Source organism: Desmodus rotundus, chromosome 3 (assembly GCF_022682495.2).
Source record: "Desmodus rotundus isolate HL8 chromosome 3, HLdesRot8A.1, whole genome shotgun sequence".
Taxonomy (NCBI): domain Eukaryota; kingdom Metazoa; phylum Chordata; class Mammalia; order Chiroptera; family Phyllostomidae; genus Desmodus; species Desmodus rotundus.
The window spans coordinates 27015386-27041172 of NC_071389.1; the positions used below are offsets into that span (position 1 = coordinate 27015386).

Genomic DNA, 25787 nt, shown 5'->3' on the forward strand with positions numbered 1-25787 from the left:
GACAAAGTGTTACAACTGCTATTTACAGCATGTCTAGTGTGTCTAGTGCCATTTGGAGCAACCACGGCAAGAAGGCAACCCCGCGGCTGGAAAGTGGTCCAGAGATGCAGAATCAGCCCTCATCGGCTGCAGGAGAATGGGTCCTGCTCACATTTCCTGCAGACCTGCGTGTGCTGGCTGAGAGGGGCGGGAGACACTGAAGGGTCCTCCAGCCTCCTGGCTTCACAACAGCGTGTGAGGTGGAGATAGTTGTCCCTGCTCCAGAGATGCAGAAACTAAACTCAGAGAGGTGCAGGGCCTTGCCCTCAGCCACACAGCTGGCAAGTGGCACCACATCACCCCTAAGATCATGCTGATCTGGCCCACTTTGACATTTTTAAACTTTCATATTTTAAACCAGATGTGGATTTTATTAAATGGATTTCCCCTGCCTGTGGACTCTAAGGCTGGACATTATCCGAACCAGATAGAGTGATAAGTGTCAGGGTGAGGTGGGACAACAGGTCCTGGGAGTTTGGAAGGAGACGTGGTGTGTGTCAGGCAGTGGCAGGTGGGAGAAGGTCGGGGAGCTCCAGGGAAGGGGGGCACTCGACCAGGGCTGTGGAGGACAGGTTGACAGTGGGGTCTTGGGTTGGAGAGGAGGAGAGGGGGAGAGGGCTCTCCCTGGAGGGAGCAGCACGAGCAAAGGCACGGAGGCGGAGAAGCATGGGATGCACAGAGGCAACAGTTTGGGGCAGAGAGAGGCACCTGAGGAGGTGGCTGTGGCCTAATCAACATGGGGAGCTTGGGAGGGTGCTGGGGAGCCAGCAAGGCTCTATCTGAGCCAGACTTTAGGGTCAACTGTGCGGTTATAGGAATACCAGGCTTCAGGGATTTAAAAATAGCCCCAAATGCAAGGAGTGTTTGCAATGTACAGTGATTTTCATTTGTTCATTCCCACTCTTCCCTCGAAAAGATGAGATGCGTGATATGGCCTCTTCCTTTTGATAGAAAAGAGACAGCGGCCCTTCCCCATCCCCCACTGACATCTGTGACCCCACTGCAGGCTCCTTCCTGGCCCACCCACCTTCCTCCTCCTGCCTGGCCACTTCCACTCAGTGACACCCACTTCCTTCTCCACAACAGCCTCACCAGCACCCTGCTCCTCCTCCAGCCTCAGGAGGAGGACTTTGCCCTCACCAGTTCATTCCTCTGGAACAACTCCCCCCACCTCCAGGTCTTTGCGGACTGCCTGTCATCCCAGGACTCAGCTCGAACACTGTCCTCACACATGCTTCCTGAGCGCTGCCCCGCCCTCCTGGCCAACGGCCACACACGCAAAGCCACCCAGCAGGTGCCAGGAGTGGGGCTGCAGGACTCAGACGAGCAAGCGTTTCCTGGGGTTCACAGGAGCCAGGTGCTGTGCCGAGCACAGTGCCCACGCCAACTCCTTCAGTTCTCAGAACTGGCCTTCGCTGTGTCCCTCTCCCCACTTTACAGACGAGAAAGGGAGGCACAGAGGGGTTTGTGACCTGCCCAAGGTCACCCACCAGCTGGTGGCGGGGCAAGAACTCAAACCCTGGTTGGCTGGTCCCAGAGGCCATGCTCCTGACCGCCACCCAGTCCTGCCTTTATCCTGCCTGCCAGCTTCCTCTGCCGCTCCCTCTCCAGTTTCTAAGCCACCGCCAGGAGTGATATTCTCGTGAATTACTTAAAGGACTTCAGTGACGCTCCTGGGAGCGGTGCTCCCGACCCACCTCAGGGACCCACAGCTCTGAGCTCAGAGACAGGCCTGCCTGAGCACGTGTCCGTGGTTCCCGCCCCACTGCAGCCTCCTCCACAGGGCGCACAGTCACAAAATCGCAGGTTGGCCACACTTCTCTAAGACATTAAAATAGAACATGACAATGAAATCTGTCTAGGTGCCGCCTAAACCCACCCTGATGATTTGCGTCACAGCCTGTGGGAGGCTGTTGCCCAGGTAGCTGCCAACACAAAGAGCCCGTGAAGCAGGCCCAGGCGGGGAGCAGCCAAGTGCCCAGAGAGGGAAAGAGAGTGCGAGGGATTCCTGGAAGGAGGAGCCAGCATTCGAAGCACGGCGTGTGCATGCACACGATGAGCTCTCGAGAGGAGACAGCCAATGTCCCACAGGCCCCCTGTTAACAGTGTTGAGAACATGACCAGGTCCCATGGGAGCCTGCTGGAACCCCAACTGTCTCTCACTCTGGGCCTTGTGGGGGGCCCTGGTGCTTGATCCAAACACCTTGGTCTCGTCATCAGACAAGGAAGAAAGAGGAGGAGCTGAGTCCTCTGCCAGAGCCCCTCTGAACCCGGGGAGCCTGTGGGGGCCCAGCTTGCTGCTCTTGGTGTGCTGTCCCCAGCTGGGAGGGCCCTTCCTGGCGTGCTGGGCAGGGGGCCCCGGGAAGGGAGGGGAAGGGCATCTCCACTTCCGTGAGACTTGAGCAAGCGTGATGTCCTATTCTTCTGGACCCCAGAAAAAGTCTCACTGTGTTTGCAACAGCCTTTCCCCTGCCTTGGGTACGGGCGGACCTTTGGGGGTCCCTGAGGAGGATGGGGCAGACAAAAGGCACATTAGCCCTACAAGGGGGAAGAAGAGAGCCTGGAGCAGGGCGGCGACATCCGTGGGCCTCTGCTCTGCTCTGTCCAGCACCAGACCCTGAAAACACCCCGTGGGAGTCCAAGCAGGGAATGTCCTCCTGCTGGTAGAGACCACAGGTGGCCCCAGTCCATGCCGCTGCCACCTCCTTCCAGCCCCAATGGGAGCTCCTGGGTCACTGCTCAACCTGTGGCTGGCTGCCCAGGAGCAACTTGGTTCCTTTGGTCCAGACCCATTCAAGCCACCACCTCCCACTCTGCCCCACGGGGGCTCCTCCCTCCCACTGCTGACCACAGAGGAGGATGCAAGTCCCCAGCTGCATCCTCCTTCTCATGGGAAAGGTTTGGCCACTCACTGGAGGATGAAAATTCAGAGTCAACAGAGTCCACCAGCAACAGGACTCAAACCTCAGGAAAGTCACAGCTCTTCAGAGCCTGGTCCTGAGCTTGCAAGCTAAGCAGTCCCAGAAACTTCTGAGAGAGATTTGAGGCAGCCCAACCGCTAGATCTGCTGACGTTCTGAAGGTCTGCGGGAACTGGCCTCCTCCTCTGTGCTAGGGGGTGAGACCCTTCCTTCTGAATCAGCCTGCACACAGCCTGGCCCCACTGGACAAACGCTTTCCTCCCTGCCCCTGAAGATCCTGCCCTAGGCGGAACAGCACAGCCTCTGGACAAGCCCCCTTAGCCCTTGCAGCCCCTGCCAGCTGCCTCCTGTCTTTGCCACCTTCCCTGGGGAGGTGCCCTGCCTGCTCCTGGCTCCAGTTCCCAGAAGTTCTGCTCAGCCTCTGGCTGACTGCCTTCTGGCCCCAGTCTGCCAGCCTCACTCGCCAGTGGGTCATAAGGCCTCGTTCACAGCCCGGCTGCCTTAGGCTCATTTTGGCTCCCGTGTTGGGCCCTGTCTGCTGCCACTGTGTTCCTGGGAGCCTGCCTGCCTGGCATGCCAGGCCCCTGCTGCCCTGCTCCAGCCCAATCTGTCTTCTGCTGGCTGCTGGGTCCCAGGACACGCCTCCCCCAACTCTCCTGCCAGCTGGGCCGTCCTTTGGTCGGCAAGCCACCCTGGTGACAGATGACACCTGTCCACTGCGCAGATCCAAAATTCTGCTTGGAGTTCAGGCCCCGCTCCTTCTATGGTCTGACGCCTTTAGCTCCCTTTCTTGGCCGTGGCAAATCCCCTTGTCCAGAAAACGCCCTGACAGCATCTGTGCCTTTTAAGCTCCGTCCTTGGTTCCTGGCGTCCCTGTCCCCTTTCTGCCAAGCCAAACCGGTTCTCTCTTTTTAAAGTTTTTATTTTGCAACAATCCCAACGTACAGAAAAACTGAAAATCCAGTGAAAAAATTATTTTTTCCTGAACGTTTAAGAGCAAGTTGCCAACACCACGTCCCATCACCCCTGAACTCTTCAGCGTGTGTGTCTTCCGGCCAAGGCCATGACAGGCGCACTGCCTGGTCAGACTCCAACTCCCCATGCCTGGGCCACCTTGAGTGGGGGGCCTCTCCAACCTACTTGGCTAAGCACCCTCCCCCCAACCAGTTCATCCTGTGCTACCTCCTGAGCCAAAGGAACCCCCTGGGGTCGACCACACTCACACACACTTATCACCCAGCCCTCCCTCCCTTCCGCCTGTTGGCACATTTGGAGTCGGTGTCAAGAGGCTGGTTTCTTTGGTTAACGGGCTGTGTTAATGCTTCTGTGGACAACGGTCTGCTTATTAGCAAAGTGAGGAGTTTGGAGCAAGTGATTTCTAGAGACTCTTTCATAGTAACAGTAACTGTAGATACTTATTGAGTAATTATTACGCACCAAGCATTACAAGTTCCTTACGTGTAGTTGCTTAGTTAGTCCCCATGAAGACCCTTTGAGATGTGATTATTATTATTGTCTCCGTCTTACAGATGAGGAAACTGAGGCACAGAGCAGTTATGTAACTTATTTCAGATCACTTGGATGGATCCAGGATTCCCATGCAGGTGGTCTGGCTTTAGAGTCGACACTCTGCCACCAAGTGCTCGTCAAAGGGGAGACCTGGGCACGTGCCCTTCACTAGCAGAGGCGACCACAGGGTCGATACTGACAACTCACGGCAGCGTAAGAGGCCAGCTTACTATGCGCCAGGTGCTGTGCCAGGTACATACAAACATGTTTTCTTTTTTCTCACCAACTTGGATAAACAGGTACTATTACCATTCTCATTTTCCAGATGAGAAGCCTCAGCCACAGAGAGGCTAAGTGATTTTCTAATCAGTGGCTGAGCCAGGATTTGAACCCAGGTCTCGCTCTATTGCTAGACTGAGACAGGTGCTCCCCTCAGAGGGCAGGGAGGGAAGGATGCCGCTCCTTCCCTCTGACTGGCAGTGGGGTGGGATGGAGCGTGCCAAGCTCCAGGCAAGTGTTTCAACGTGCCTGACTCTATTCAACGTTCATCACAGTCCCGAGAGGCGCCTGCACCTCCAGGCTGAGGAAAGGCACCCCCGGAGCACCAAAGACTATGACTGAAGGTGACGAGGCTGGCAAGCGCAGGTGGCAGGATATGGTGGGCTGGGCCTTCATCCTGTGGACAGCAAGGAGCCGCTGATGCTCGGGGAGAACAGACCACAGCTGGGACCCTCATCCAAGAGACTCCAGACCATGGGGAAAGAACAACTCGCTCTTTACCCTAAGTTGCAGGGCCCGAGGATCCTCTAGAGACTGTTATCTCCTTCACCTTGCTCAGCCCCTCCCCTGTGTTCAGACAAGTCAATACACAATACCGGACTCTGGGCTCCAAAAGGAACTTCTTTCCTATTCTTCCCCGAGCTATCTCGTCTCAGGCTGGGGCACATTGTCAAAGGCTCCCACCCAAGAAACGAGCTTGGATTAGGTTCTCTGACCTTTAGAAAAGGCCAGCGTCTCCTCAGGGAGAGACAAGGGCTTGCCATAGCCCGCGCAGCTCCCCTGCCCAGGCCTTTCCTGCGGACCGTTCCTGAGCGACGTCTCCCAATACTGAGTGCAGAGCGGCCATAGCTCATCGGCTGACAGGGCCTGGCAAGTTCCTGGCAATGTGTCACATCAGAGACGGTGCGCCTAAACCACATGGCAGATGAGAAACCGAGGTTCAGGAAAAGCCCCAGTCTCAGAGGTAGTAATGGCAGAGTCAGGCCTCAGACCCAGGCCTGGACTCCAAGGTCAAGTGCTTTTCCACATCCTCCAAGCGAATGAGGAAACAAGAGACCCAGACAGGAAATGCCACATGCCCAAGTCTCCAGCTCCAGGCATCACACCACGGCACCTCCCTCCCTAGGGGAGGCCTCACTTCAAACGATGCCCCAAGGTGGAAAAGGTGCGTGTGCCATGATTTGCTGCTAATAAGATTCCAGTGGACTCATGCTCAGCCTCACTGCCAGGCCTTCATCTGCTCAGCAGCCCACGTGCCATTTTCTCTTTTGTTTTTGTTTTTGCTGTCAATGGATTCCTAGGTACAGAGTTGGAGCTCACCCTTAACTCTCTCCCTTCTGAACTGCTGTCCACGCCTGGCCATCAAAGACACACTCCGGCTTACAGCTTCCGGTGGCTCTCTGCTGCCTGGGCAGAAAGGCCACCTGCCTGCAACGGGACAGGGTTGGAAGGGATTGCATCATGGAGCTCAGCACAAGGGAGCCATGCCTCCAAAACCTGACGGAAAATCATTCCCAACCCGGAATTCTACACTTTATTCAACTGACAAACAGAAGGCATTCCCAACACTGCCAGTCACATGAAATGCCAAAAAACCTCTCAGGGACCCTTTTTCAAGAAGTCCATACTGATGGACGGTCTCAGTGAAAATGAGGATGTAAACTGAGGAAGAAGAAGACATATGTTTCCAGAAAGAGGAGTCTCACCATAGGAGGTAAAAGGATGTCCAGGGTGGGGTGGAGACCCCCAGACGGCAGCTGTGTGCTAGGCAGAGGGCAGAGGGAGACCCCGTGCAGCCTGGAGCCGTCTGGGTGACCCAGGGAGGTTCTAGTAAGAAAACTGACTTCACGTAGTTTTCTGTAAGTTAGTTTTGGGGAAGTCCTTTGAGCACTCAGGAGAATGGTGCTAGGCTAGTACAGAGAGTCAACCTATCTAGACTATTTAACATTTGATACTTTTTAAAAAAAGATTTTATGTATTTATTTTTAGAGAGGGGAAGGGTGGGAGAAAGAGAGGGAGAGAAATATCAATGAGTGTTTGCCTCTTGAGCACCACCTACTGGGGACCTGGCCCGGAACCCAGGCATGTGCCCTGACTGGGAATCCAACCCATGATCCTTTGGTTGGCAGGCCAGTGCTCAATCCACTGAGCCACACCAGCCAGGGCTCACATTTGATACTTTTACTTGGGAGATAATCTTTATAAAGAAATAGCTTTTCCAAGAACACACACACAATTATCATCCACAGTGAAAATGGAAAACTTGTATGGGAAAGAAAAAGGAACCACAGGTTGTGATGTGACTGGGCTGTGAGTTATATCTGGCAGCACTCTAAGGAGAGGATGGGGGGACGGGGAACAGGGGGCAGATGTGGAAGGTGGAACGGCTCTTGTGTCATTCATTAATGGAACACTGAGAAGCTGAGTCGTAGCAGCCCAGGCACATTATTTAGAGACACGGAGGTAAGCCCAGGGGAGCAGCCACAAGGGATGAAGGTCACTGTTCCTGAGGCTGGGGAGGAGGCAGTGTGCGGAAAGGGAAAGGGTACTGCTGCTCTCCATAGCAAAGTGTACGGGACTATGGGATGGCCCAGCTCTGTGCGTGTGTAATTTTTATGAAAATGAAAACTGAGAGAGAGAGACAGAGATTTCTATGAAGCTGCTTCCCCCACAGGAGAGACAGGGAGAAGCCAGCCAGCCTCCTCCGGGGTGCCGGCCTGACTCCCCAGGGTGGGAAGAAGCCGGGACTCAGGCACAGGCTATCCAGGCCCAGTGGAGGCCTTGGGGAGGCCCTGGCTGCAGCCGTGGCTCCCAGGGGCCAGCACACGCTGGGGTGAGGGCTTCACTTCCTGCACTCCCTCCTCTGAACATGAGCCCCCTGCTGCCTCAGACCCCCTACAGGAACCAGGGCCAGCGCCTGCTGGGGAAATGGATCCTCCTTTAAATTTTAATAGGATGCATTTAGGTCTTCCCTGACAGTCCTCAGGGCTCCGGGGACTCTGGCCCCAGCATACTCAGACACTCAGTCTGCCCCACGATCAATACGTCTTTTTCTTTTCCATTTTGCTTTTCACGTTGTCTTTTTTTTTTCTGTTTGACTGACTTGGGTTTCTTAGTGACATAATCAGCTTTCTCTAATGTCTGGAGTGGGCGTTCCCTGGGAAGTCCTTTGAGAACTCAGGAGAAAGATGCTACGTTGGTGCAGAGTCAACCTAACCAGACTACTTAACATCTGATGTTTTTATTTGGGGATAATGTCTACAAAGGAATAATGTTTCCAAGAACCGAAGTGGTTTCCTGGGAACAGAAATTTCCTGCGCTTGTTTTCAAAATAGCCACTCACAGGTCTGTGTTGCTGCAGAACTCCAGCCCACAGGTGGCCTGGACCCTCGAGAAGAGGCCTGCGTTGGGCTGACAGAACCCCGCCTGCCTCATGCCCAGCCGTCAATTCTGCCTGCATCACACCTGGCACTTCTCTTCCATGCTGTTCCTGTGGGAGAGCTGCCCTTCTCCCCTGCGTTGGCCCCGCCCCTCGCACCTTCCCTGTGCCTCTGCTCTGCCGTCTGTCCATCTGTCCCTCCTGGCAGCGGTGTCACCTGCCCCTGCTATAAACCGCTCCTAGCAGCCTGTGCATACACAAGAGGATCTCTCGGTTTAAACACCCGCCTGCTCGACCTCACACTCCTTCCAGCTCCTCCCTGCACTCCCCGTTTTCCCTGCTTCCCCCCAACAGCCAGCCCCTTGAGCCAGAGGCTTACATGGTCTGTTGCCGTAGCTCATTTCAACCCATGCCGTCGGGATTCCATCTCCACCCAAACAGCTCCGTCATGGTCATCAGGGACCCCCATGTGGCCACCCCCATGGACACTGGCCTGTCTTTACCTTCCTGGGCCTTGTCTTTTCTCTCTTCTCCATCTCCCCATCCAGCAAACCCCACCCCCTGCCAAACAGTATCCACGTATTGACAAATGCATCCATGAAAGGGAGATTTCCAGCTCAGGCCTGTGTCCTCTGAGTGCCAGGCTCATGCATCTATCCAACCCTCGGCTGCGTGGCTGGTGTCTCGGCATTAACACGCCCACCGAGTTTTAGTCTCCCCTTCCCCAAACCTCTTCCTGACTCTCCTCTCCCATCCCTCAGGAAATGGCGCCTCCACCCATCGGCTGCTGCCTCAGGCGGAAAAGGGGGAGTCATTCTGGACTCTACGCCTCTCTTTCTCACCCTCCATGTTCAATCCATCAGAAGCCCTATGGTTCTGTCCGCCATCTTCTCTGCCATCTCCCTGCTCCAAGCCACTGAACCTCTCACCAGGACTCTGCCACATCCCGCCCCTGCTGCCCCACTGCCAGCCCCTTCCTAAAGTCCAGGTCATCTTTCCTAGGAGACATGGAACGACAGGATTTGGGGGGAAGGAAAGAGAACAAAAGCCACTGTGGGCACATGTGATGGGGGTTGGACAACTCACTCCCCAGCCCACCAGGGCCACGCACAGAGCAGTGTGGCGGCACTTCTGGGGAGAAGCCTAAGAATTACAGACAGAGCAAGAGACTGGGTCTCTCTCAGTAACAGGACAGGACCCGGGCAGCTTGGACTCACCCAGGAAGAAGAACAGCCCCTATCCTGAGCTTGGTGCCCAGGACCACTCCTCTCTGGCCCCCTAGGACACAGCAAATGACCTTGGCTCCCGACCCCTGACACTTGCCCCATCACTGAAACCACCTGGCTTCACAGTCCCCACACCACGCCTGACTCCAGGAGGGCGGGTTGGTCCTGCCCAGCCTGGTTCAGCCCTGACTCTGGGTCCTTGCTCCTTCCTGAGACCCAGAGCCTCGATCCCGCTCTCGGATTGTAAGAGCTGCTGCATTCAGAGACCTGCTGCCTCCCCTGAGGCCTCAGTCAATCCTGATCATGTTGAACAGACTCCTCTATTTAATAAACACCCTTTAGCATTGCCTTGGTGCCAGGCACCGCTCCCAGCACTGGGGAAATGGCAATGAGCAGAACAGAATTCCTGCCCTTTCACTAGTGCTCATGTTCTGGTGGAGGACATAGAGACAAACTAGTAATGCATGAAAAAAAAAATAAAGCAGGGCAGGGGGAACCAGACATTCCAGAGGAAGGTACAAGTGGGTGGATGGTCTGGAAAGGCCTCACCGAAGGGTATGAGGGAGCCATGGGGCTCCCTGGAAAACGTGTTCCCGGCAGAGGGCACAGCAAGTGCAAAGGCCCTGAGGCAGAAACTTGTCTGACAAGGAGCCAGGAGACCACTGGCTGGAGCACAGGGGCCGAGGTCAGAGTGGAGCTTACGCTGCACACGCAGGCCGCGCGAGGGCTGGGGAGGGCGCAGAGCAGGAGCGGCAGGGTCTGTTGACCTGCAACACGGTCACTCTGGTTGCTGAGTTATAATACAGCGTGGTGGAAAAGGACAGACGCGGGAGATTATGAGAGGGCCCTGGGGTCATCCAGATGCAAGATGCCTTTGGCTTGACCCAGCAGATGGGGAAAAAAGTGGGCAAATTCTGGATAGGGTTCAAGGGTTGACAAGAATGGTTCTGCTGATGGATGTGAGACAGAATAGTTTTGGGGCTGAATATCTGGACAAATAAAGTGGCCTGTGCAGAATCGGAATACATGTTTTGTTCCTCACTGTCAAAAGACGTCCCCCTTTGGCTACTTAAAGACTTACAAAGAGACACTGAGCAAGTGTGTGGTGACGCACACGGCTTCTCTGCCTGTCACACATGTCACAACTTTCATCACCAGCCCCTCAGTGGTACACATTGCTTTGTTCCACTTTGGATGTTAAGTGGCTTCCTGAGGGGTTTAGTCTTTATACCGACCCACACAGCTCCAACTTATCTCTATTTATTTAACTCACAATTTCATCAACTTCTTCCCTGATATGTATTCAGACGTAGCAAGGATTAGCAAACACAAATTCAGCATCCTCCTTGATCTGAAGTACCCAGTGAGACGGGACTAGACGGAGTGGAAGTTTAGAAATTTGGGATTAAGAAATATACCACACTTGTAGGTTTCAAAGCCCAAGAAGAAACAGGTTTGAAAAGAGTTATTAGAAAAGAAATAGACTTCACATTTTCAAAGTTAGAACTTCCCTCCAAGCTGCCATTTCGTACACACACACTCACAGTTAAAACTGCAGACACACCGTGCAACAACATGGATTTTTACTGTGCCAAACCTAGCGTGTAAACTCTTCGACCTGAACAAAAATAAGCCCGGCGACTTTTAAAGTGCACAAGACAGAAAAACACACCTGTTAAAAAATAACTCCTTCAAGTGGAACAAGATAGAATTAAGTAAACTCTCAAAATAATTTCTTTAACAAATGTAGCAAAGCCCTATGAGTCATCCTGGTTCTTCAGCATCTGCCGTGCTGTGCTCACCGGACGCCCAGGTGCCTGGACACCTGGAGGGGGGCCAGTGGAGACCTGACCCTGGGAGTCATCCACCTATAGATGGTCTATAGGGTCCCCTTAGACAGAGAAGAGGGGAGGCCCAGGTGCTGGGCCCCGAGGGCCCTGAAGTTTAGAGATCAGAAGGTGAGGTAAACTCACCAAAGACGTGAGGAAGTGCCACCGGCAAAGGAGGAGGAGGTCAAGAAAGATGCAGCCCTGGAAATCAAGAGAGTAACAGGGAGGGGGCAGGGACCACCTGTGTCCAGTGCTGCCGGCAGGTCAGGAAAGAGAAGAAGTGAGCACTGACCTCAGAGTTCTGCAGGGCAGAGGTCGCTGCTGGCCTGGATAGGAGCAGTTTCTGGGGTGATGTAGGCCCTCTGCCAAAGAAGCGTGTTGAAGGTGGGAAACTTGAGGTTTGGGTGTGCGGAACCGAAGGGGTCGCAGAGGGGCAGTGGCTGCAGAGACGTGTTGGGCGTGTGCGGTGGGTGAGAAGAGATGTGTCCAGTGCCCTCTGCAAACAGCACAGATGGCCCTCCCTCAGCTCAGACCAGCGTCCTGCAGTGGGCAGGTCTGGCACAGACTCTCTCTGCCAAAGGCTGCAGGTCTTAGGGGCGATCCTGGGCAGCCCCCTGCCCCTGAGTCACGCCACCCCACACTCACTGGCCCAGCCCACATCTGGGCTTCTGTTTCCCCTGCCCTGTATTCCAGTCCTGAGTTGAGGCTGGGCTGCCACTCAAAACCCAACCCACTCCTGCCCCTGCCCGTGGCCACCTTTCTGAGTATGCCCCACCCTAGCTGGGCCTGCCGTACCTGTCTCTAACCCAGCACCTTGCACCCCCTAGCTGGACTTGGATGACCACTTTTGGAAGCCAGGCAGTTCCTATCAATTTTACTCTCTTCCTCTTCCATACCAGCCCTTCAAGCTGAGCGCTCATCTTTCTTTGCAACAAATGAACTTGAGTTAGGACAATATAGCATCACCCTCAATGAACAATGTAACTTTGTACGTGTGAAAACAACATTCCGTAACAAAGGAGCCCTTGTAGAATGACCAAGGCAAATGCACAGGTGCTGGGTGACAGAGCCAGCACATTCCTGAAGGGGCACTCCCAGAGGCTGCCCGAAAAAGCAGGCTTTGTCCAGGCGTGGAAGTGACGGGGAATGCAGACAGGGTGTGTACCGGGAAATCAATCTGACGAGTAGGAATTGACACAGGGCGAGCACAGAGCATGGCCCTCAGATCCAAGTCAAGAGGTGTTGTGGGGGGAGACAGGACTGGATTTCAGCACCAGTGTTCTTCCAAAGGTAACACAAAAATCTAGGGGGAGTGGAAGAACCTGGGAGGTCGGTCAGAAGAGAGGGTCCATGACTGCCCCTTGGAGGCTGAGTAGGATATGGCAATGGACGGACCCCAGCAGGCACAGAAGGGATGCACCCCAGGGGCCGGCCAGACTGCGAGGCCAGGAAGGTTGGGCTGTTTCCACCAGATCCTGGAGGTAAGGCAGCCGCAGAAGACACTGGAGCAGAGGAGTGACAGGCAGAACCATGATCAAAGACACTCAGTGGCACCCACACAGGGCCCTAGAGAGAGGGCGGCCAGAGCCCTGAAGAGAAACCACATCTGAGTCACGGACCACTTTGTGTGGACATCAGTATTTGGGGACCCATTGGAAGGGGAAGGATCAGGGAGAAGAAAGCATCCAAGATGACAGCAAGGCTTTGGGTGCAAAGAGCGGGGTGCATTGTCTGAGCTCTAGATGTGGACGGAGATGCTGTTGGTGGCAAGTGGAAGACTTGGACGGCACACGCTGAGTTTAAGGTGCCCTGAGTCTCCTAGTCAAAGGTGCCCAGGAGGCATGAGAAGCAAGGCTCCATAGCCAGAAGTGAGGTCCTCGCTGGAGACCCAGATTTAGTGTCCTTGGCATGGTGACAAGGAGATCAATGACAAGGGAGATCACTCAAGGCCAGGAGAAATCAGTCCAAAGGGCCAGACACGGGAGTCTCCACTACACCCAGACTGCTGACCAACCGCCTTTTCCTCTCCCCCTGTCTCCGCATCACCCAGCCTTTCAGGCCTGGCTCCGCCCCCTCCAGGAAGCTCTCCCTGACTACTGCAGCCCAGCGGGGTCCCTTCCTGCTGTAAGCATCTCAACACTGGCAGTCCATGCCTCAGGCTCATGACATCCCTGGCACAGAGCACCCATAAGGCACTGAATAAATAGCTCCTCGATGAATTGCTCAGTAGATCAATTGCTGGGTTGGAGGTCAAGAAGAAGAGTAAGGGGACTAGTGAGTAGTTGACAAGCAATAAAAAGCCTCATGATGTTGGACTCATACAGCATCCACTCTGCGTCTCATCACGATGAATTAGATCTATAATATATGGATCAACATGGAAATGTCTTGAAAACACTGTTGAGTAAAAATAACAAGTTGCAGCTGTGTGTGAAACCTGCTGGAGTAGTAAGCACTCTCTACGAAATCGCCCCGGGGTCGCCCTGGCACACAGAAGGACTGCACTTCCCCACCCCCTCGGAGGTGGGGGAGGCCTGTGGCTTGCTCTGGCCCACCGAATGGAGCAGAAGCTTTGGGACGGAAGCTTTAGGACCCCACGCACAATTCACCATTTTCCCTTCTTCTTCTCTCAGCCCCCGTCAGTCTAGGTCTCTCAGTGATTCCAGGGAACAGAACACCACTGCGCACCCTTGTCAAACATGTACTGGACTGAAACATAAACGCTCGCCGTGTTTAAAAAAAAAAAAAAAAAGCAAGAAAGGAAAAAGGAATAATGAGCCTCAGTGAAACACTGGTGATCTCAGATGGGCGTGACTGAAGGATTTATTGTGTGTTTCTGAGTGCGGGACACCTTCGGCGTGTGGATGGGGAGGCAGGTGGCTCTGTGGTTGGCTGTGTGGAGGGCTGTATGCCCGGCCCCATCCATGAAATGCCAGCCACGCCCCTTGTTATGTGATAACTAAAAACACTCTCACCCCCACCTTCCCAAACACTCCTGGGGGTGATGCCGACCCCCAAGTGAACCATAAATGTAAAGGGGTCACTGGAGGCAGGGCTGGGAGGCACACTCGGGCCCAGACAGGACAGCGGGGCTGCGGGAGTGGAGGGTCTGACCGGCGATACCACAAAGTCCCCCAAAGTGCTGAAACTGGACGTGGCCAGTTGAGAGTGGAAGGATATTCTTCGCAGTGGACAGAACGGAGGGAGGTGTGCTGGAGGGAGACAGGAGAGATGGATGTCATAGTGGTAAAATTCCCCAATGCCCGTGAACTCCGGCCTTTTGACGAGTCACACAGCATCCTCTGATGATCTACAGTGTGTGATTATCCCCTTCTGCAGGTGAGGGAACAGCTGGAGACGGAGCAGACAGTCTGAGTGGAACAGAGGCGAGCGGGAGAGCTGCTCTTAAAGGGCACAGATTAATGACCTTGAAAGAGAGGGGCATTCTGAAACAGAGCAAGTGGGACTAAGTGACAACCTGGATGGGGTTAGGGTGGGGTGGGGAGGAGTGGCGACCGATGCCCAGACTGTAGGAGGAGGAGAAGGGGACTCAGGCGTAACTTTTCACCTTTCAGTTGCTGAAGGCAGACCATGTGGCCGGGACTCCAGCCAGTAGCTGGAGCTATGAGCCAACCAGGATGGGAGAGGCCCCTGCCAGCTGCCCTCCCAGAGCCCAGAGCCCAGGCTTCCTGGGGCACGAGGTCGCAGGGAGCCGCCTGGGAACCAGACGTTTGGAGGCTGCTGCCTCTCAGGGCAGAAGCAAACTTCGTCCCACACACCAGCACCCCCTGGGCCCCAGGGTCAGTCTGAAGCAAGAGGGAAGAAGGCAAGTCCAGATGCACCAATTGGTGAATTCTTGCGTGGCCTTTAAAGGGCCCAATGATATGGGGACCCAGGGACACACGAGGGCGCTCTAACCAAATAGAGGGGAGGAAACCAGTCCATCCCCCACAGGCAAAGGGGCTCAGGCAGTACTTTGAAAACCCTTCGGTCCAGTGTTTCTCAACGGAGCTGCTATTAGAACTCTGAGCAGGTGGCTTCTACCCCCCAGGGACAGTGTCCCTGCCACTTCAGGGTATTTGCCATCCCAGACCCCCTCCCCGTCACTGAGAACACCCAACTCCCCAAGTTTCATTTCCAAACACCCCTTCTCCAGACAGTCCCTGCTGCTCAGGGCCACTGCAGGGTGCCCACTGGTAGCCTTGGGCCGTGTGGCGGCCTCTGCTCTCCCCACCCTTACAGAGGAGCCCGGCACCTCCCTCTTTGACTGTGTGAGTTAGGCACCCACAGGGGCTGGGGAACTGCAGGCCCAGGGACAGCTTGTGTGGATGGGGACTGCCGTCCTTGGGAGGTCAGCTTTCCTTCGTGCTGTCATCCTTCAGGACAGGGAAGGATGAAGGCTGCGTTAATAACACTGGGGACACAGACACAGGACCCTGAGACAGACACCACGGGACCTGACACCGATGTCCCTGGGAGCAAACACAGGGCCACACAGAACACAGCTTGCACGAAACTTCCACAGAGTGAACCTGAGACAAGGCAGCCCCCTGGAGCCCAGAGGGCCCACCGTCGTGAGTTCCAAGATGTTTACATTGTTAGGTTCCCAGAGACGAGCACCAAGGTGCAAACCCAGGGATGAGAGGCAGTAGGTATTTACCACCCAACAAGCCCTGGGCCCCGGCCAGTCAGGACGAAGACAGGTGTAAACAGCTCGCCCATGCCAACTAGGCTATTGGCCCAGCAAACAGCCTAGTTGGCAGCGTGTGAGTCCCCTGTGGGACAGCAGGCATGCCGAGGTGGCTGCTTGGGTAGACAGAGGTAACTTTTGGGGAGCACACTCCGAGGTAAATGGCAGTCTGGAGAGAGCCTGGGAGACTTGCTATCAAGCCCACTGCAGGACTGGAAACCCGCCAGCGCCTGAGGAGTGAGGGATGGATGAAGACCCAGACCAGCCCACCCACAGCTCCCAGTGTCCCCGCCCCCACTGAGGAGCGCGGTGTTCCGAAACAGAGGTGGCCTGTGCATCCCACAATGGTGGTGTCTGCTGGAAGGCACAGCTGGAACCCCAGGGTCCCTGGGCATGGCCCTGCCAGTTGAGACGCTCACCACATCTGAACACAGATGGGCCCATCCCAGCCCGCTGGCCAGGTGCGAGTTCTTCCTCCGCGGGAAGCAGACATTGCAAACCGAACATGATTCTTACCCTCCTTCGAAGATTTTGATCCTCGCTGGCTCCCCTCTCTTGGAGGCAGGAGTGTCCTCCTCCGGCTTCCCTCGCTTCTCTTCTTCCTTCTCCACTCTAGCTATATCTTTCTGGCCTTCCGGGGAAACCAGCGAAGGGAGGTGAACCTGGCCCACCGCAGGAGGGACAAAATCATTGCTGGTTACATGGCAGTAGTGGAACGATGCCTTCAATGGCATTGCATGCTTACACTCAATTGTGGCTCACTTCATCTCCACGCTACCCTGTGGAGAGGTGCTGTGACCCTACTTTACAGAAAGAAGGAAGCTGACCCCCTGAGAGGTGAAGGGCCTTTTTCAAGGACACGTGGTTAGTTGGTGTCAAAACTAGGACTCGGACCAGGGCTTTTGCAGGGGAAGACCAGGCCTTCCCATGACAGCTGTGTTTGCTCTTTCTTTTGCACTAGTCAGGGAGCTGCTGGGGACAGGTCCTCATCTTGGTCTCCCCGGTCAGGCCAGCACGAAAACAAGACTCCACCTGTGGAGATTAACTCGTCCAATTCTGTTTTACAGATCAGAGAGTCAAGGTCACCCAGCAGGTTAAGGGCACTGCTGAGAGCAGAGTGCAGGTTTCCTGAGAGCACCAACCAATGGGACCTCCCAGAGCCAGGCACATGGAGGCTGTGCCGGCCCACTGATGGGCATGCCCCCCGAGGGTGCGCTGGCTCTGGGCTGTTTGTCTGAGGGAAACAATTCTTTTCACAGGCCCCCGTGGGGAGAGCTGGCTTCATGAGGGTGAGTCTTTTAGACCCCCTGATGGCAGCAGGGGGTGGGCACGCCCATGAATAGGGAGCAGTGATGCTGGGCTAGTGGCTGGAGCCAGCAGCACTGGGAATAAGATTCTCATCCTACTTCATGACACTGTCACAAAGACACTGCTGCTCGTGGCCAGCAGGACAAGCAACTGTGTGTCCTGATGCTGGGACAGCCTAAGAATTGCAGCCCCCTGTGCCTGCCACCAACAAGGAGGTGCCGGTTGAGAATCTGGGAACCTGAGTTCTAGCACCACACAGGCCACTGCATGCTGGGACGGAACATGCCAGGGAGTCAACTGGCGTCATTCCAAGAAAAAGTTTGCAGGTTTCAGCTCATTTTAAGAATTTCAAATTTCAAAGCAATGACTGCCAACCGCAATGAAGCCGAATTAATCCTTTTTTATTAAATGGCCTTTTAAGTATGCAGTCAATACAACGGAGAGGCAGTCCGGATCATCTGAGAGGGCTCCGGAGTGAGAGCCAGTTTGGAACCCACGCTCTGCCGCTTACTGTGCAGCCGGGTACAAACTACCCAACTGCTCCGTCCTCTGCCTTCTCATTCACAGAGTGGCCGTGGAGTACCCTAACTTCCCAGGTGGTTGTGGGATAAAAGTAGAGTGTAGCTGTAAGTACGAATGGAATTACAACAGCATCTGGGGTGTAACTGCAGCCAGTAAGACACACCAGGGCATGAACCGGTAATGCTGTTCATTGCGAAAGTGGAAATCTCGTTTAGGGATGTCTGTAGACTGACAAGAATATTTACAGAAAAAATTTGGGAAGCAGTTCTGCGAAGAATATCCAGCGGAGCTAAGGACAAATTCAGTGCCCAAATGATAGAGGAGGATGTGACTATAGGAAAGTTAGAGAACACCGTTTTGTTCATTTGTCTCTAAAGTGAATTTAGTTTGGGAGATTTATGCCTGATTGGGTTAAAGCACCTAGTCTGAAGAATTACTTTAAGGTTTTCTTTCCTTAAATGATTAAAAGAAGAAAAACAGAGTTTCTGGAGTCAGACAGGTCTGGGTTTGCCAAATATTTGCCATGGGACCTTGCCTTCTCTCATGCTCTGGTTCTCAGTTCCCTCATCTGTAGAATGGAGGTGGTCCCGCCCTCTCCCCCCACCCCCCGCCCCACATGGAGACAAGCGTTGGCTGGGCTCCAGGGCCAGGCACGGTGCCTGGCACAGTGAGGCTGCTAAGCAACAGACCAATCGTTAGTCCACAAATGCTAAGTCATCATCATACGTCATGGCCTGAATCCTCAGGCTGGCCTTGTCAGGGTATGGAGGTGTCATTTTCCAAATTTCAAACTTCCTGAACCTGCAGGGACCTGTTGATTTTATAGTGTTCCTGATGCAGCCTTGGGTCAGAGGCAATGGAAGAGTAAATGTGAGCCTGTAGTTGGGCCAGGTGCTACACACAGCATAGCTAGGTCACGCTGTGAGTGATATTGCCACCTACTGGTAAAGAGGGATATTGCAGCCCAGCTCTATCTGCTCTCCTACTCAACAGAAAAGAATCTCTGGAAATGAGATTTGCGGTGGTACCAGAGAACGGAAAGAACAGGTGTGAGAAGAAGGAAAGCAGGAAACAACTAACAGGGCAGGAAGAATCATATGATGGAGTGGTATAAAGTTCAAAAATTGCTGTAGGCCAAGTTTTCCAGACAGTCTTTTGGAGACTTTTCTTTTCCTGGCTGAGGGTGTGTCTTTGATTTTACAATAACAGCTAATGGGAAAGCAGGATCACTTTCAAGCTCATTTTACTGAAATGTATCTATTCCAATGGCATGAGGGACACACTGACAAAGGAAACCAATGAATGTTTCCTGGTAAGGTGGCCAATCCAGCTGACAGAGAGGAACTCTGCCCACTCATCTGGCTCTACTTTTGCCGATGGAACCTGAGGAGACTGTGGCTTTAAAAACTCAGCAAAGTTTTTAAAAAAAATCAACAGGGAGAAGAAAAATAAGACTGAACTTACCTCTGTCATGCGGGGCTTGCGGGAGCTGGATGGCACGAGCCTTCCCGTCTCAGGATGCGGAGCTGTGGCCATGGTGTATGTCTCTTTGCTCACCTTCTGCTTAGACCTCAGGAGGGACAAAGCAGCTTTAGTGGAAACCCCTGGAAGGTTGGGGTTGTACAAACTTATGCACCAACCAGCGTAAACAGAGGACCTCCTATCTGCGTGCTGGATGTGATTTGGCTTAATGTAGTTTAAATAGCACCAACTGACATTAGTGGTTGTGTGGAGGCTGGGGAACTGCAGTACCTTCTTTGAGTCCGTACCTTCTTGAGACTTGGCTGGTTTGGGGGACGTTTCTGACAGAGGAAGCTGGGAGCTGGGAGGTGCCAGCGAAGGGAGGTCAGGTTGTTCCTTGGAATCTTCTTTCTTCACACTCAGAGAGGGCAGCCCTCTTCGGTGAGGTTTGCCAGATGGCTGCGCATGCTCTTTCAAAGCCTCTGAGCCTGGAGCTGTCCCGATGGGTCGTGTGGGGTGAGGAAGGGGAGGAATTTCCTTCGGGTCAGATGGATCCGTGGGCAGGCTGGACAGCAACTCTAGCTCCCTCCTGCCCTGGCTGCCCAAGGGGGATTTCTCTGGCCTCTTGCCATCCTCAGGGCTGGTAAGCACCACGCTGCATGGTTTTACCAGTTCTAGTTTTTCATCTGCCTTGGAAGCCTCCTCTTCCTTCACCCGTTTTTGCTGCTGGGTTTCCATGGTAAGTTCAAGGCTGCCAGCCGGCGAAAGCACACGTTTGCTTCCCCCCACTGTCGATGAACTCCCCTCCAGGCTCAAGATACTCTCTGAGGACAGGGAAGTGCCTTTTCTGTCAGGTAATGTCACAGGCACTCGCAGGTATGGAGTCTGGAAACCTCTGCTCAGCTCCTCACTTACCCCAGCCGGTCCGGGCCCAGTCTCGTACACATCTGCCCCACACACTGCCGTCCCTTTGCACGAGGGCTCCTCAAACTTGGGAGGAGCTACAGTCGCTGAGCTGCCTTGGGACTGGGTGACCAGGATCTGGGACAGGGTGGTGTACATGGCGCTCCCGTAGGATGGCATGTTGGTCTGAATTCGGACCGGCACAACCAGGGACACCATGGTATCTGGACAGGTGGGCAGGGCCAACGGAGGGGCTGACGTGGGCAATGAGGAGCTGGCTGCGGGAGCCACGGGGGGCAGCTGGATGTCACCGCTGTACTCTGTGCTGGGGGAGAGGCCGGCAGTTCCAGTGGCCAGTGGGGCCGGGCTGGTTTTGATCTGCGGCAGACGGCTTTCCACATCGCCGGGGAGCTGAAGGGCAAACTGGGATTGCAGAGGCAGGTAAAACCCAGAAGAGAGTGCTGAGGAGGACGGGTACGACATGGGGAGAAATGAAGGGGGCTGCCGGAAGGGGATGCTGGCTGGGTGAGGCATGAGCTGGGGCAGGTGGAGTGGGCCTGGGTGCAAAACGGTAGGCTGGAGAGGAAGTGGCGGGGCTTGAAATAAAGAGGGAGGAATGGGGGGCATGGAGTATGGTGAGGAGAGGAGGCTGGACATGGCCTGGGTGGAGAAGAATTCTGAAGACTGCCCAGGCTCATGCTGCAGGAGGTGCTGGAAGGAGAAAAGGGAGACAGGCGGGGGCAGGCACGGCTTCTCATGCAGGGGGAGCTGGGCACCGGGGTGCTGGAACACCTGCAGGGCTTCCGTGTAGGGCGGAGTGGACCCCAGCGGTGGCCTGTCCTGCACCTGGCTCTTGCCTCCCGAGTGCCCAGTGTGTGAGGTGGCTGTTGAGGAAATCTGGGGCAGCGAGCTTTTGGCCAAAGTTTTACTGGACGAGGGCTTTGGTTCCTCACTCTCCTGTCTTCCCTTGGGGGCGGCCTCAGGCTCTGTTTCTGGAAACCTGCTCAGAGAGGCCTGTCTCACCAAAAAGCATTTTCTTCTCTCTGGAGGGGCCGCTGGGGCTGCTGGGGCTGCTGGGGCTGCGGGAGCCACTGGCGCTGGTGCAGCAGGGCCCGCCAAGGACAAGCTGCCATAGTCGAATGATTTGCTGCGCCTCTCCGTCATGTGGGCAGAGTGGGAGACGTTGGGACTCTGCTCTGAGGCTGACCTCCGCATCTCCCGGGTGTGTGGGTGGTGGCTGGGGACAGTCAGCATGTGCGTACCCAACGGTTTGGACCGAGTGTCGGACGAGGGCCCGGGGGCCTCCCCTTTTCCGTGGTCATCCCTCTCAAAGGAGGCGGAGCGGCTAGACCCGCTCAGGGAGACACTGCTTTCCTGGCTTGGGCTGCGGGACAGAGGCACAGAGGACTCAAAGCTGGACTCCCCTGATGACTGAGCCATCTCCGCCAGGCGCAGTCTCTTCTTCTTGGGTGGCAGCTTCTCGGCTGGGAGCTGGGCAAGAGTCTGGCTGCGCTGGGGCCACTGGAACTCCTCTGTCTTCTCCGGCTCCTTGGGGGGCGGCTCTGGCTCTGTGTCCTGCCGGTCGGGCTCCTCAGTTACCAGGATCTCAGGAACCTGAATGTTGGGCTGGCGGACCAGCTTAGGCTGCAGGGAGTGAGCCGAGCGTCCATGCGGGGTGGGTGGGGGTGATGAGAACGGGGCCGGGGCCGGAGACTTGTCTTCCCCTTCCAAGCCACTGGGCTGCTCCAGAGAGTCTGACTTCTCGAAGGAGCTGGTGTGCTGGATGACAGAAATTTCTTTGGACGTTGCTCTCCTCTCCTTTCCTGATTCCGAACCGGACCCTGGCTTGGGCGTCCTTGGCTGGAAGCTCGAGGGTCCCTCCAGGGAGGGTGCTGCTTTACTTGGTTCTGCTGGTGACTTGGTGGACTCTGGGGGAATATTCCGAGCAGCATCGGATGGCCTGGGGCTGCCGAACTGAGTTTTTGTCGACTCAAAGGCAGGTGGCTCCTCCTCGTCCCCGAGGCTCTTCTCTTTCCTCCTCTTCCTCAGCGGAGTGAGCTCCAAGGTGGTCCCCAGTTTATAATGCATCATCTGGGACCAGGGCTCGTGCTCGGCCTGACTCTTCTCGGCCTCCAGAGACACGTGAGCACCTGCAGAGATGGGCTTTGTGATCTGAAGCTCTGAGCAGTAGTATTTCTTGTGGGCTTCGTAGTTGTCCCTTTTCTTGTACCGAGCACCACAGATGTTACATTCATAGATTACCCCTTTTGTTTTCAAGCCCTTCTTGGTCTTTTTGGTGAGTTCGCTTTCCTTGGGTTCCGGCTCCTCTGCGGGTTTGGGGGCTGTGTCCTTGCTACTTGGCCCTGCCTCCTCGGAACTGTACTCCCCTCCCAAAGGTAGTTCAATGGCCGGCTGGCGCTTGAGCATCCGCGGGTGGGAGGTAAACACTTGACTGCTGCGGCTCAGGGCTTCGGAGTCGGCGATGTGGTCGTCGAAGGAGTAGCTACCGCGGAAAGTGTGGTGGGGGGTACCGAGGGTGCAGGGCGCAGAAGGCATTGAGTGGCTTCTCAGCAGAGGCACAGGGGGGGTGGTGCTGGGCGGGTGCTGGAGGCTCAGCAGTGATTGTTCAGGCTTGGTTTTCTCACTGTGGGACGCGAGGGGCTCCCGGTAGAGGCTGGATTTGGGAGACTCCATGCTGCTGCGCCGCGACAGCGAGCTCCTCCTGGGCTTCACGCTGTCTATCTCGCTGGTGTCCACCACGGCCTCATTGATGGTGATGAGCTTGGTGATGTGCTCGATGACCTGTGTCCGGGGCACAGACAAGGGCACCAGGCTGGGCTTGTCTTCGGTGGACAGCGGCAGGAGGGGCTGGGTGGAGGTGGCCGTCAGCATGGTGGTCCGCTGCCCGATCCGCCCGCACTTGCCGAAGATGATCTCTGCGTAGGACCTGGCGTTGGTGTTTGGGGGGCTGACCTGCTGCTCGGCGCTCTCCGAGCGGGAGAAATACCCAGATTCAGTACTGCCTTTGCTGCCGGGGCTCAGGAACGCCTGCTCGTCGATCACCTTTTTCCTCTCACTCAAGCGGAGGGCCAACTTCTGCTTTATGGTGTGGGTGTCTTCAGGTTTATGGCTCAGGGGGTGTTCGGATGAGGGCTCCGCGAATGGAGTGGGGTCCTCGAGCGACTGGGCCGAGCTGGACTGGGACAAGGAACAGCGTTCGTGGCTAGAACCCTGGCTCCCAGAGCTGTACAAACCGCTGGACAGGAGGGGGTGCTTAGGCCTAGGGGAGAGCTCTGCATGGTGAGTGGACGTGGTACCCGTTTCCTCTTCTGAATCGGTGCTTTCTCCCTCGGTGGGCTCCTCAAACTCTTCCCCTGGGATCCTCTCCATCTCCAGCCCCGGGGGGTACATCTCGCTGCCCACTCCCGAGGCCAGGCCAGCTTTGATGCGGTGGGCATGGGACTTCCTGTGCTTGTAGAGGTTACTCTTGGTCTTGAAGGAGAAGCCACAGGGGCCGCAGGGATAGGGCCTCTCACCCGTGTGTGAGCGGATGTGTTTCTGGAGCACGCTGGGCTTGGCACAGGGCCGGCTGCAGTACTGGCAGATGTACTTGCCCGGTTTCTGGGGTTTCCTCTCCTTCTTGTGTGCCTCTTCCGTGGGCTTCAAGGGAACCTGGGAGGGACGGGGCACAAAGACTTTGGGGATGCCAGGCAGGTCTTCTGGGGGGATGATGGAAGCATGGGAAGGGAGGAGCTGGCTCTGAGGATGGAGCCCAGGGCTCAGGAAGGAGCTTGAGGGTCCAGGTCTCATGGGGTCGACCAGCTGCCACGTGGACCCCTCCAGGAGGTGCTCAGGTTTGCCAGGCGACATGAATGCTGGTGTCAGAGGGTGCTGCGGAAGCTGCGAGATGTGGACAGAGGCTTCGATGGAGGGCCTCTTGGAGGGCTTCTGCTGCTGGCCCGTTTTCTCCTGAGAGCCTTCCCTAAGAACCGGCGAGGGGCCTGGGAAGGGCTGTGGGGCTAGGAGCTCTTGCACGGGGCCTTCGGGGGCGGCAGCTGTGCTGCTGCCTGGGTACGGCACACTGGCCGAGACACTGGTCTGCACGGCCTCTCCTTTGGTCAGCCGCTTCCGGGGACTTCCCTCAGCCTTCTTGGTGCCCTTGACACTTTGTTCAGGATCCATGACCTCCACAGAGACTTCAGATGCTATTCAGGGAGGGTCAGGGCAGGCTGCATTTATGGGTGATCCAAGTGTCCCGAGAAGGCGTCTGGCTTTGGCCACATGGGTCAAGAGTGGAGGAAGCCAAATCCAGGACGGCTTTGGGAGTTTTTTGCAAGTGTCACTGGCTGTGAGTGGACTCAGAGCAAGTCATCAGGGCATGAGCTAGTCACTTCGGTGAGGCATGGCCCTTTACTTTGCAGACAGAAAATGCACCAGCACTTTCTGCCTGAATGTCTGTCGTGGAAACGTCATGAAGGACGTCAGTGTTGCCATCGTGTTGTCTCAGTTGGCAGTGACAAGTGGCCCCCCATGAGTCCCCTGTGTGCTATGCGAACTGCTGAAGGCTAGAGACGCCTGTGTGCGTGGCCCAGTCATCCCTGGTCCCAGCACGAGAGAAGCCACGCTGGATGCTGCAAGTGGCTCCGTCTTCTTTTTTTTCCCTTTAGTCCCGTGTTGGAGATCAACAGCTGTGGAGGGGAGTTCACGCTCTTCTATGTGACAAAAACACACACACAGAAACACACACACAAGAGAAGAGAGAGTTACTGCGACTGGTCCACAGCCTGGCCATCTCTGGCTCTGCGAAAGCCAGTGAGATCCCTAAGAGCTTAACCAGGGAGATGGAAGCAGAACCCACGGCCCTGGCTCTATACATCGGGGCACTGCCTATCCCTCCCTCAACCACATTCACAGGGCTGTTGGGTGACTCCAATTCCAGCTGTGCTTCTGAGGACTGCAGCTGTGTGGGGCATCAGGAGCAGTTAGGGACAAGAGGCCCGGACTCCAGTCTCTGCTCTGCGAGCCCCTCTGAGTGGGTTTTAGCTCCCTGAGCATCAGTTGCCTAACCTAGAAAATTGATAACAGAAATTCCTGCCTCAACTGTGCTGTGGGGCTACAGTGGGCCTGAGGACGTGGATGCCACTGGACATGGATGCCACTGGACAAGGCTGGCTGGTGCAGGAGGAGGTGCTGGTGGGGTATTCAAGGATAAGCTTTCCAAGGGGTAGGTTGTTCTCAGGTATCATGCTCTCCTGGGCCCTGGATGCTGAAGGTGTCCAGGATGGGCATCACTCGTGGCTCTTCCTCCTTTGCTAACCCACCTCTCTAGCCATGTTTCATGGTGAAGCTAGAGCCACTGCCCTAGTCTGGGGAAGCTCATGGTCTAACACAGTCATGACCACCTGATCTGCCAAGCAAGAGCTGAGAGGCTCATTCTGGCGGGTTCTTCCAGTTTTGCAGCCGTTCCTTCCCCAGTCAGTGTCCCAGGGGTACCCTGGAAGTGGTTCAGAATGGCAGTCCTTTCCAAGCTGAGGGGCAAAGTTGTTCCGGGTGGACCCCCAAGTGCGTGCATCCTCCCGGGGCCAGCCGGAAGTCAGGCAGTCTAGGCTCCTTGGGCTCCGAGTGCTTCTCAGGGCCCCCGTCCCCAGCAGCATGGTCAACATTTCAAAGTTGGTTGAGACAGAAGTCTGGACTCTAGTCTCAACCACCACTTTTCTTTCCA

At 55.5% G+C, this 25787-nt stretch overlaps 1 protein-coding gene across 6 annotated transcripts in view; it reads right to left on the bottom strand.

Moving 5' to 3' along the window:
- HIVEP3 (HIVEP zinc finger 3) overlaps positions 1-25787 on the bottom strand; it is a 419258-nt gene that overhangs the window by 23599 nt on the left and 369872 nt on the right. For 5 of the 6 annotated variants that reach the window (XM_024554653.4, XM_024554651.4, XM_045190916.2 and 2 more), the window contains 2 exons: positions 19166-24777; positions 16388-16533 (listed from right to left, as the gene is read on the bottom strand). In XM_024554653.4, the coding sequence (XP_024410421.2) occupies positions 16388-16533; positions 19166-24247 (5228 nt within the window). In that variant the 5' untranslated portion in view covers positions 24248-24777. The remainder of the gene's footprint in view (positions 1-16387; positions 16534-19165; positions 24778-25787) is intronic. The other variant, XM_045190915.3, reaches the window with a different exon arrangement.